The sequence below is a fragment of the Macadamia integrifolia genome, unplaced genomic scaffold (genome assembly GCF_013358625.1).
Source record: "Macadamia integrifolia cultivar HAES 741 unplaced genomic scaffold, SCU_Mint_v3 scaffold1023, whole genome shotgun sequence".
Taxonomy (NCBI): Eukaryota; Viridiplantae; Streptophyta; class Magnoliopsida; order Proteales; family Proteaceae; genus Macadamia; species Macadamia integrifolia.
In genome coordinates this window covers 130,099-142,317 of record NW_024868057.1, presented here as the reverse complement: position 1 = coordinate 142,317, position 12,219 = coordinate 130,099, and the positions used below count along the sequence as shown (strand labels likewise).

The window sequence follows — 12,219 nt, the reverse complement described above, 5'->3', positions numbered from 1 at the left end:
GGGGGGGGGTCACCTTACCAAGGGCTTTTCATTTTAGTAGACAAGGGGCAGATGATTTTCTTATTACAAATGAAATCTGTTATGTGCGTCTTGAATTCTTGTATGGGGTTACGACCCGATGGATCAACCCAACTTGGAGAAGTATTTATATGTACTGATGTTTTGTAGTGTAAGTAAGATAGAAACAAGAGAAAAGGAGACTTTCGTGTTAGGGTTTCTGGGCGAGAGTTCTTGTTGTGAGTTTGGGTGTTCTTGAGAGATATCCATTGTAAATTTTCTTCCATCATATGGTGTAGAAAAACTAATCTGTAACCAATTATTTGAGAGAGGAGATGAGAGATTGAGGGAGAAGAAGAGAAGAGAGACGGAAAGGAGAGGAGCAGCCGATGCATGTTATGGCAGTCTGCCTCCATCATATATCTATAATAAGTAGAACCAAGAACAACCATAGGTGGAATAGGAAAGACAATCCTAGTCTAACTCTAATTTAGGAAACTAAAGATCTAGTCTAACTAGGAAAGTAAACAACCTAATCTAACTTGGAAAGGAATTAAAATAACCATGTCACATTGGGACAAACCCCCAACTCATGACATAAATCATATTCACATTCTCCCATGGACGTAGCACATCACTTTGGTGTGTGAAGCACGTTAAATTTCTGTGTCTTGCATGAAACTATTCGTTTTCTTTTCGTGTTTCTTTGGTGTTTGTTCTAACAAAATCAATGCTTATAGGCTAGAAGACGGGTTTCTGGAGTTATATGTACATTAACAATAAAAGGCTTAATTCATGTCAATTGGAACTTCCTCCAATGCATGATGGAGAGGATGAGAATTAGAAAGGCACCATAGCAGCTACAAAAACCTTCAAACAACATAGTGTGTGGAGGTGGGAGATCATGGCAAAATGCAATTCTGGAAGGACAAGTGATTCTTGACATAGCTCTAGAAGTTTCTTTTCCTCTTGGGATACCCCTAAACGAAGAAGCTCTGTTGCTTATTATGTTCAGGAAGATGCACCAGAAGATGCACCGCATAGGACTTGGCTCCCTTCGCTTTGTCTTAATTTCAATGATTGAGAGACTAAATCAGATGGTTCAGTTACCTCCAATCTAGAAGGCAGAATCACCCATGCTAGGGAGGAGACTTTGGGACTATCCTATAGTTTTCCCAGTCAAGTAAATATTCAGTGCTTTAGAGTGCTTTAGAATGCCTAGCGTTTTTCCTACCAGAATCCATTTGGATGAAAGGTATCCCCACCAGAATCCAGTTTTCTTGGGACAGCAGTTAAATACAGTATTCTACCATTAAAAAATTTATTGCAAGTGGTTTCTGTCAAGCAAATGCTTATTTAGGACTGTAGAATATGTTTATCTTCTGAAACATTGCTCATTGAATTTTTAAGTTCGTAAAACCTTATTAGAAGAAATAGATGTTCGGGGAATGATAGGTCTCTCAAAGCTCTTCTTTGGAAATGGAAGGCTCAGAGTTCGCAAAAGAAGAGTTAAGGAGTGGCTCATGGCTGGTGCAAGTTTTTGGCTCATTTGGACAAAAAGAAACAGTAGGGCTTTAGTAATCATGCTGACCCACTTTGTGGGTAGCCATCATAACAAAGGAAAGGGAAGTTTCTTGGGCTTCTATATGCAACATATTTACTATTCTACCTTTTAGGCAGATTGAGGAAGGATGGAGTCTTTTTTGGGGAAATTCGCAGTCTCTTTTGTTTAAGCATTCAATAGATCTCCATTTATTGACATGAAGTAAAGGTCTTTCCTTTCCCAAGCCAATCTTCCAATTTAACTATTATTTTTATAGCCACTTACAATTTGAAGAGTACGTACACAAATCATAAAAACTTGTAAGGAAATACTTCCAGAACTACAGAAAAGGAACAAATTTAGAAGAAAACCATTGTTCTTTTCAATTTAGATTCCTTGAGACATAATTCAATACCTTCCATGAAGAACATTCACATCATCTTTTGAAGAATTTGGCCATATATCCAGCTCAATCACTCTTACACCTCTCTTCAGTGCCTTAATAATTGGGACGTCGCTGCAATCACTACTAAGTTGGTTTCCAGTCAGATAAGAATTGTGGCCTGTATATATGAAATAATGGGATAATGGAGCACTCATATCTTGATGAACCTGGAATGACAAATATTTGTCAAGAAATATTCTGAGATGACTATAATGATCTAATGATTAAGAAAGAGTTTATTTAAGAAGTGAGGGATGAGAGAAAACAAACAATCCCAGAAATTAATGAAAAAAAGAGAGCAATACCTCATTTTTAATGGGGGCATTGAGATCATCAGAGAAGATGAAATGGAAGAAATCATCTAGAGTGAGCGTATGCCTAGCGAATTTAGTAATGCTGTGTCTTCGTTGAATAACCTGCTGAATGATACGCTCCGCATCGGCGATTGTCACATCGACCTCACCCTGAACCTCAACCAAGAAACGACGGAGCAGCTCGGCTGTCATGTAATTCCCCTTTTCGGAGTAGTTGTTGAAGGCAGCTCTCACATCCGCCGGAGGCTCAGTCTCGCCGGCTTTGAACTTTCTCGTAAAGCCGAATAACGTCTTATAGCTCCCCATTTCCCTATACTGATCTCTAAATCCCTCTGTTCCTTCCAAATTCAACTCAAATGAGAGAGAATCCTCCCTTGATTCTACTCTCCTGCAAATCAATTGAAAAATGATGCTCGATCGTTTTGATTCTTCAGTTCTTCTTTTCGCTCTTTCGATCTCTCCGTTAACTCTTCCCCTTCCGTCTTCTCTGTAGATGGATCAATCCCCCAAGTTCCAATCTCCACTTCTGAATTCTGATATCTATGTTTTCGTTTTATTTTATGGTTCGATCTGAGTAAGGCTTTGGCGTTTTCGTCTTTTGACAAAATCACCCTTTTTCTCATACCATAGTAGGGAAATACTGTGGTGCTCCACTCCACTTGAAACAAAGTTGATCAATTGGTTGGAAATTGATTTACTTAGAAGGTTGTGGGTCCAAGATAAATCGGACAATCTGACAGACTTCGTATTATAATAGGTCGTATTGCACCGGATCGGTAACGAATGATGAGTAAGAGGATAAAAGTCGTTGTTCGTTGGGTGAAGGTAGGGGTGTCAATTCTTAAACCGAATCGGTAAAACCAGTTAGATCGAACCGATAATAACACGGATCGAATCAAATCGAAGCCTTATTGGGTCAGTTTGGTTTGGAGTATTGCAATCCCAAAACCAAATCAAATCGCACCGGAAATCGGATGAACCCGAAACCAAACCGAAACCGGCTCAAAACCCGGACCGAAACTGAAACCAAACCGGTAAGAAACCGAAACACTCCAAAATTCATTAAAAAAATCAAAATTTGCATAGTTTTGTAAACATTTGTATGGAAAGTCGAATTCAAACTGGATCAAAAATCAAAACTAACTCGATTACAAATCGATTTAAGAAACCGAAACCAAATCGCATCAAAACCGAAACCAAACCGAAATTGAAATTTTTTTATTGGTTTGGTTTTGGTTTCAATTTTTTCACATCGAAACCGACTCAATCCAGACCAAAACCAAACCGGACTGACCGATTGACACCCCTAGGTGAAGGTAGGACAGGGAAAGAGATTTCTCCTAATTTATTGCCAACTTTCTCTGGTAAACAAATGGTAAGAAAGAAGACAGTGAGCTATGGTGTGGCCCACGTACGATTGGATTTCAACCGTAGAATTAGAATCAGATTCAGTTGTATAGTAGAATATGCATTTCAAGATTCCAATCGAAACCGTCCCATCAGGATCTTGCTTTGCGGATTCCAAATAGGGAGGTTGGAGTATATAACATTACCTGTCTTGTCAACAGAATCAAAATTGTAGTTTCCCTCTGCGGCTCTGCCGCGGGTGCCGACATAGAAAAGATAAATATCGAAGCTTTATTCAAAGGAAGGTGCGTGTGCAGTGCGTGTGCGAGACGGGTTCTCTCTCAGTCCTCATTTTTTTTTTAAATATTATATTAGGGTGGAAAAGAATTAAGAGATACACATAACATTACAATCTCAACGATGAGCTAAATAATGACAGACCAATCAAATATTCACACATGGCAGAGACCCTCATACAACATTTTAAAAGCCGACCTCATAGCTTGACCCTAAGATGGCTGACCTCCCAGGTTGCCCCTATGGGATAAAAATCCTCTGTTGTTCTAATCGTCTGTTTTTCCATGTTTTGCTAGGTGCAGAATGCGACACGTGGATGGTGCATCACCAACAGTCAAGATGATATATGTTGGTTGAGGCTACCAAAACCGGGTTTTCTCCTTGTGAACCAGACCGAGAAGTTGCACTCAGTCTCTTGTAAAAGTCTTTTCTTCTCCATTTTCTCTTCTACTATCGTCCTGAAAAGTTTTTGAATGATCTGGATTGAACAACAGCGGAGAAGAAGAAAGAGCTAACAAACCATGAGCACCGGCGTTGTCGTTGAGGAAAGCTTCTGCTTCAAAGAGGAGACCCAGCTAACAGTACTCAAGACGTCTCACTTCTTCCCCGGCGACGGTTTCACCGTTTACGACACCAAAGGAAAGGTCATTTTCCGGGTAGACTCTTACGGCCCCGATTCTCGACTCAAAGACAAACTCGTTCTCATGGACGTCTCTGGCAAATGTCTCCTCACCGTTCGTAGAAAGGTATATTAATCCTTAATTTTATTACATTAACGATTAATCAGGTTTAATTGCATTTTAATTATTTTGGATTGGGGATTAGAGACCGAGCCTTCACCAACGATGGGATGGATTCTTGGGAGAGAGATGTGATGGACAGAAGCCCATCTTCAGTGTAAGGAGATCATCAATCATCGGACGATCAAGCATGACGGTGGAAGTGTATGGGAACCCCAATGAGGAGTATCTGATCGAGGGTTCGTTCCTGCAACGATGTTGTACGTTCTACAACACCGGTTCTACAAACGAGTCGAAGGAATCGGTGGCGAAGATCCGAAGGAAAGTGGACTCATCAACGAACGTAGTACTTGGGAAGGACGTTTTCTCTCACTTGTGAGCAAGAGAGATGCAGCGAGAGGGTTGAGAGAGAGAGATGCACATCAACGAGGGAAACCCAACTTTTACATGTTCTGAAATTCAAATTTCAAAACTTATCCTTAACCTTACTGTTTGGGTGAACCGGTTCGAGTCATCCACACTTGTAAACCGGTTTTGGTAACCTCAACCAACCTTCTTAATCCTGACCGTTGGTGATGCACCATCCACGTGTCGCATTCTGCACCTAGCAAAACATGGAAAAACAGACGATTAGAACAACAGAGGATTTTTATCCGCCCCTATGGGCCCATTTGTTTAGAGGGATCTTGTTGGGGCAGCATCTAAGGGGTGAGATAGTTTTATGAACTATTCCACCTCAATGAGATATTAAGTCGTTTGAATAATTAGGGAAGGAATTTGAACAGACAAGGTAACTTTATCTGTCGGCCTACGTGGCCTACCATTTCTTCCACCCTATGTCCTTAATTGGTGGGACTCTTGTGGGAAAGGGAAGTGCAACGTAAACAAACTCCCTGTCTCTATCTATCTTTCTCGTGCTTCACCTTCCCGTGAAAGATGATGAAACCAACATGTACCGACGATTCTTTACTTCCTCCTATTCAGATCCATTCACTTCCTCCTCTTCCTCCTCTTCAAACCCAGATTCAAACCTAGATTTCTGCAATGATTTTGTCCCCAAATCTCTCTCTATTGCTTACCCTGAATGAAAAGTCTTTCGATATGAAACTTGAATAAGTTGAAATATAAACACGCAGTTCCCAATTTAAATCAATCTAAAGTCTCTACCTGATTAGATACTTCACTTTCTTGTCATTCCACAACAGATCCATGCTGAAATCCAAGGAGATTCTCTCCCTTAAGCTCTTAATCCTACAAATCTATTTCTATGCCCACCTGAAAATTCTAAACTAGAACATGTAGAATCTGTAAGCAGTTAGACAATCCTGCATTTTCATCAAAAATTCCAAAATTGAAACTTATCATATAGAAGAAAGAATCCATGGCAATAAATAAAATAATTAGGCCTAAATCTTTCCTTAATTCATCAATGTTACCTTCTCAATTTGCAGTATCTTCTCATGAACCATAAAGGTTAAACACTGATTCTGCCTCAAATCTCTCTATTGCTTACCTTGAACCTGAAGATAATCAAACCTCCAACCGTCATCCTAGGGTATGACATGGGGAGACCCAGCCGATGGTTCGAGCTACTATAGTGTAGGAATCCATTGTCTTCCACATATGAAGTCGATCTTTGACCTTCGCCTTCTCTCTACCTCATTGAAGAACACTTTAAGGCATCGATTGTAGCACCTTCTTGGTTTCTCTCTCCATTTTCCTCTCACTCGACTTCTCTCTCCTCTCCAAGATTCGGACCCTCCCACCCAACCAAACGAGGTAGGTGGGATGCTACAGTGCATTTACTTCCATTTTACTATCCTTGCCTCTGACCCCATTACACCATGGGTCCCATATTTCAGGTTATCCCACCCCCAACTCCCTTCTAAACAAACGAGGCCTAAGATAATTGACCTCTTAGGTCGCTGCCTAGAAGATCGACCCCCAAAGTTACCCCTTAGAAGACCGATCTCTCAGGTCGCCTCCAAAAGGACTAACCTCTCAAGTTGTCCCCAAGAAGACTGACGCACCACCTAGGAGGTCGACCTCCCAAATCACCTCCAAGAAGACTGATCTCCCAATTTGTGCCCAAGAGGATCGATCTGCCAAGTTGCCTCCCCCTTGACCGACCTGATCTTGATCCAAATTCACTCGAATGATCCTAAAAATATTGGACCATAGCTTAGCAGGATCTTGTTGCTTAGAACATAAGGAAATAATCCCTCTGAGAGATCTGTCCATCTATAGACTCTACCAAGTAAGGAAGCACTTGCCTAGTGGAACTCTCCCAAAGGATTTCATATCAAGAGTGAACCACTTACCAAGAGTAGGACTCTCTCAATTATTTATTTATTTATATTTTTACTCTCTCAACCACCTCACACCAACTCTCAATCACTTGTGGCTATAAATACTAAGGCTCTGTTTGATTGCAATGGGAATTTAAAGAGAAGGGAAGGGAAATTTTCATACTTTAAAAAGAAATGTTTATAATCATTACCTCATATGATTGTATAAACTACTTAATTTTTTGTCCATATTTAGTAATGATATTTTTTACATGTAATTTTTAGTTTACATACTATAGCAAAGGGTATTGGATGTAGATTAAAGTGAAATTTTATAACCAACCATGGAATGATTTGAAATTAATGTTAAAGTCACATGGGTAATGATTACATATATTTCTTTCTTAAGTATGAAAACTTCACTTCCCTTCCCTTTAATTCCCCTTACAACCAAACATAGTTTACGGTAAACCTTAAAAAAAAAAGGGATCTATCATTCTTTACTTGAAACTCTCTTGAGTATCTGTTGCAAGAGAAATCTAATTTGGGCATCAAAGAGTCCCTCACTGAAGCAACATGATTCTCCCCTATCTCTTCTCTTGTGTAGGCCATTGAAAAAGTTTGGGGTGATTTTTTTCCTTCAACACTCAGTAATAAAGAGACCTTTAATCTAAGTTTCGTTATAAGAAATCCATAGAGAGAGAAAGAAAAAAAAAAAAAATCTGATGAGAGAGATAGGCCCATAGGTCAAAATTTTTTTTTTTTTTCTATTGATATCTTGACAACCAAACTTAGCCTGAAGAATCTCTCGCAATGCTCTAGCAAAGATATTCAAGTAAATCACTAATGTCAAAAATCAACTCTTTATCATTGGATTGCAACCTTGATAACAATGTATACAGTTCTGTTAGTATCTGTATACAAAGCAAAAAAGAAAAAAGAAAAGCATACCTAGTGAATGAGGTTCCGCAATTGCGAGGTCTGAGTAGGGTTATAATGTCAAACTCAACTGAACTCAACTTTATCCCAACTAAAATGGGGTCGCTAAATGGATCCTATTTCTTCAATCAGTTTTATTCAAAATCATACAAAATTCCAATCCTAAGCTATACATGTCATTCCTCACCACTTCTTTGGTAATGTTGGGCCTACCTCTGGTTCTTTTTATCTTTTGCTAACAAGAAACCCCTCGAACTTGCCGATTTTATGGCTCAGGCCCAAGGGTAAATTCCGATTATACGCAGCCACACCTAACCCTATAAGTGACGAGGAGACTCAAGCTAGAAACGTCTATTGACACACAACACCTTTGGCCCAACATAGCTACACTTGGGGTGTCCTAGCTCTTTTAAATACTTTATTTCGCAATAAATTATCTCTATATAAGAAAACATTAAAAGATCTCAATTGCAGATATCCATGCCACTTCATATGGATTTCTCACAACTTATCGCGAATAGGGAAGTTTTGCTCTAGCTTGTTCATTCTTTATTTTATAGTTTCTAGATTTATCACTCATCCATCGCAAGTTTGCAACACCCTTGTTTCCTTCACATTAAGTTTGTAATTTATTTATTTTTTTCTTACTACCCAACATTCAACCACCCCACAAGCCATTGCTAGTCTTATTACTGTTTTATAAAACTTTCTTTGAATTTTAAATCAGGGATAAATCGATCACACAATACTCCAAATGCACCCCACCTATTACATCCACCATATTTTAATTCTATGTATAATATCATCCTCTTTCTTCTTCTTTACTCATGATTGAATTTAGATATCTAAAGTTATCACTTCTGATATTTTGTTTCATTATTTTTCCTTCTTAATTTTTCGCATTTTAGTTTTCCTTTATTTGTTTTTGTTCATTTAATGGTTTTTTTAGTCCCGTAAGGCATTTTCCCACCTTTTGTTCTCATCATCTTTTTTGTTCCACGTGCCAATAACAAGGTAATACTGTGGTGTTACACTTGAAAACTATCGATTCTGATATTACAAAATTGATCAAATGGTTGGAAATTGATCTCATGAGAGGGATGAGAAGGCTTGTGGGTCCATGGTAGAGGTGTCAAATCCTAACTCAAACCGATAAAATTGATCGAACCAAACCATAATAACCTAGGTCTCAGTTTGGTTGATTTTGGTTTGGGATATGACGACCCAAAATCGAATCGAACTGCATCGAAAGCCAAACGAACTTGAGATCAAACTGAAACCAATTGAAAACTCAGACAGAAACCGAAGCCAAAGTAAAACCATCCCAATAACCAATAAATGCCAAACTAAATTGGAATCAAATTAAAACCGGATTTTTCTGATTGGTTTGGTTTTGAAACCATTCCCACACCAAAACTGAACCAAGTCAACTAATTGACACCCCTAGTCCTTGGTAAGAGTTTCTTTCATCATAACAATGAGATTGATCGTCTGATCAAACAAACTTTACATAATCTGACATGACATGCCATATTGCTCAAGCACACGATAACTTAACGACATCAACTGGAGGATAAAAAGGTCATTGCTTGTCGACAAGGTATGACAGAAAGAGATAGATCTCAGCTAATTTATTAGCCAATGGTTTTAGGGTAAAAAATGCTCCGAAAGAGAAATATAATGATAATGAGTCATCATGCATGACTGAATCTTGTTAGATCAAACACTAAGAAATACAAAAATAAATAGACAAAAGATCCGTACGACACAAAGATTTAACAAGGTTCACACACTAGTGTGGTGTGCTATGTCCTCGGGTGAAGAAAAATATGTTTTATTATGCAGAAGAGAGATTAAACCCAAGCAGTGATGAGAAAACTCGCCCTGAAACCCTAGCTCTAAAAATCGCCCAAAATACAATGACTTTCTCAATAAGACAATAGTACATTGTATACTCTAAGTCGTGGGTCAACCGATCGGGTCACCTATCGGCCCAATCCCTCTGTTTCCATTACAGATCTCAGAAAACTTCGCATTCGGGTCGCCACCAAAATATATCGAAGCAGGTCAATCTTCAAAACGGGTCAAGAATTCGAGACAAACTTAATAAATCTCCACCTTGGCTTGAATTCTCCTCCAACAGACAAACAGATAGCTAAAATCTTCATCTTTTCCAATAGCCCTCCAAAGGGCTAAACTCAAACATGGCAAACTTCAAGTAAGTTCAAGCATTCATGCAATGCTCGAATTTACCAACACACAAAGGCTTAGTCAACATATCAGTTGGATTGTCTTCAGTACCAATCTTCAACACTTGAATATTACCTTGAGCAATTATCTCTTTGATGAAATGATACCAAATATCAATGTGTTTTGTCCTCTCATAATACATCAGATCTTTAGTCAAAGTGAATAGTACTCTAGCTGTCACAATGGACAACAGTCATCCCATGATCCATGCTAAGTTCTCCCAACAAACCTCTAAGCCAAATAACTTCTTTAATTACCTCAGTCACTGTCATATACTCTGCTTCAGTAGTAGATAATGCAACTGTAGCCTGTAAAGTAGCTTTCCAACTAATTGTACTTCCTCCAAGAGTAAATACATAGCCTGTGAGTAACTTCCTCTTGTCAAGATCACCTGTATAATCTGAATCAAACTCCAAACAAATACTAGAGGTCCTTTTTAAGTACCTAAGAATCCACTTCACTGCTTCCCAATGAGTTTTATCTGGACATGACAAATATCTGCTCACCACACTGACAGCTTGTGAAATGTTAGGACGAGCGCAAACCATAGCATACATAACGGAGCCAACTGCACTAGAGTATGGAACACGTGACATGTACTCCACCTCTTCATCTATATTAGGTGATAGAGCAGTTGTAAGTTTAAAATGAGATGCAAGAGGAGTAGTTACAGGTTTGGCATCTTTCATGCCAAATCGATTCAATACATTCTCAATGTACTTCTGTTGAGATAGCCACAGCTTCCCTGCTTTTCTATCCCTCTTGATCTTCATATCAAGGATCTTCCCCCCCAAATCTCTCATGTCAAATTCAGAACTTAATTGTTCCTTCGACCTGTTAACCTCATTCCTATTTTTTGTTGTAATCAACATATCATCAACATAAAGCAACAAATATATGAATAACTCATCAGAGAGTTTTCGAAAATAAACACAACAATCATATTAACACCTGCAGTATCCAAAAATAGTCATAATCGAATCAAACCTTTTATACCACTGTCTAGGAGAATATTTTAAACCATATAGAGACTTCTTCAACAAGCATACATGATCTTCCTTACCTTTAATAACAAACCCTTCAGGTTGATGCATATAAATCCGTTCTTCTAGTTCACCATGTAAGAATGTTGTTTTCACATCAAGTTGCTCCAACTCCAAATCATGCATACCAACTAAAACAAGTAGGACATGAACAGAACTATGCTTAACAACAGGTGATAAAACATCATTAAAATCAATTCTTTGTACCTGACTATAGCCCTTTGCAACCAACCGTGTCTTGTATCTAGCATCTTCAACACCTGAGGCGGATTCCTTCTTCTTAAATACCCATTTGAAGCCAACAATTTTCTTCCTTATTCTCAGCTTGATAGCTCCCAAGTCTAATTTTTATGAAGAGATTCCATATCCTCATTCATGGCAATCAACCATTTTGTAAAATCAACTGAAGTAACATCTTCAGAATATGTTACAGGTTCACTATTTTCAATTGTATCCGCAACAGACAATGCATAAGCAACAAATTCAGTACGCCCATACTTTTGTAGTTGTCTAATATTCCTCCTTGGTCTATCCTTGGTAATACTGTACCTCTCTTCTTCGCGATTCTCTTGAGCATCATCTTCTTCAGTAAAAGTAGGCAGCTAAACTGAAGTTGATTGTGCTTTGTTTGAAGATGAACCACCAATTTCAAACTCCACATTCTCTCTAAATTTTTCTTGACCTTCATCACAATGAACAGGAACTTCTTTCCTAGGATGCAACATAGCAGACTCATCAAAAATAACATCTCTGCTAATAATAAATTTTGGAGACTTTGGATCGGGACACCACAACCTGTATCCTTTCACTCTAGATTCATACCCAAGAAAAATACATTTCTTGGCCCTAGGTTCAAACTTTCCTTCATTCACATGTGCATAAGTAGGACATCCAAATACTTTTAAATTAGAGTAGTCTGCAAGCTTATCTGACCAAATTTTCTTTGAAGACTTGCATTCAATAGCTGTGCAACGAGATCGATTCACCAATAAGGTTGCTGTCTTAACTGCTTCTGC

At 38.6% G+C, this 12,219-nt stretch overlaps 2 protein-coding genes across 3 annotated transcripts in view; one reads left to right on the top strand and one right to left on the bottom strand.

Moving 5' to 3' along the window:
* LOC122062412 (phosphoinositide phospholipase C 6-like) overlaps positions 1-6,160 on the bottom strand; it is a 12,409-nt gene extending 6,249 nt beyond the window's left edge. The window contains exons 1-2 of one of the 2 annotated variants that reach the window (XM_042626029.1): positions 6,120-6,160; positions 1,956-2,066 (exon numbers count right to left, since the gene is read on the bottom strand). In XM_042626029.1, coding sequence (XP_042481963.1) covers positions 1,956-2,066; positions 6,120-6,145 — 137 coding nt within the window. In that variant the 5' untranslated portion in view covers positions 6,146-6,160. Of the gene's footprint in view, positions 1-1,955; positions 2,153-2,290; positions 3,149-6,119 lie in introns of those variants that run through there. The other variant, XM_042626028.1, reaches the window with a different exon arrangement.
* On the top strand, positions 3,582-5,084 carry LOC122062413 (protein LURP-one-related 12-like). The gene is made up of 2 exons (XM_042626030.1): positions 3,582-4,689; positions 4,769-5,084. The coding sequence occupies exons 1-2, from the start codon at positions 4,465-4,467 to the stop codon at positions 5,060-5,062; spliced, it is 519 nt and encodes a 172-aa protein (XP_042481964.1). The 5' UTR covers positions 3,582-4,464; the 3' UTR covers positions 5,063-5,084.
* Positions 6,161-12,219: the final 6,059 nt, after the last annotated feature.

Coding starts and splice junctions, on each gene's coding strand:
- LOC122062413 (XM_042626030.1), top strand. CDS start 4,465: ATGAGCACCGGCGTTGTCGTTGAGGAAAGCTTCTGCTTCAAAGAGGAG. Junction 4,690..4,768: donor TCCTCACCGTTCGTAGAAAG/GTATATTAATCC, acceptor ATTGGGGATTAG/AGACCGAGCCTTCACCAACG.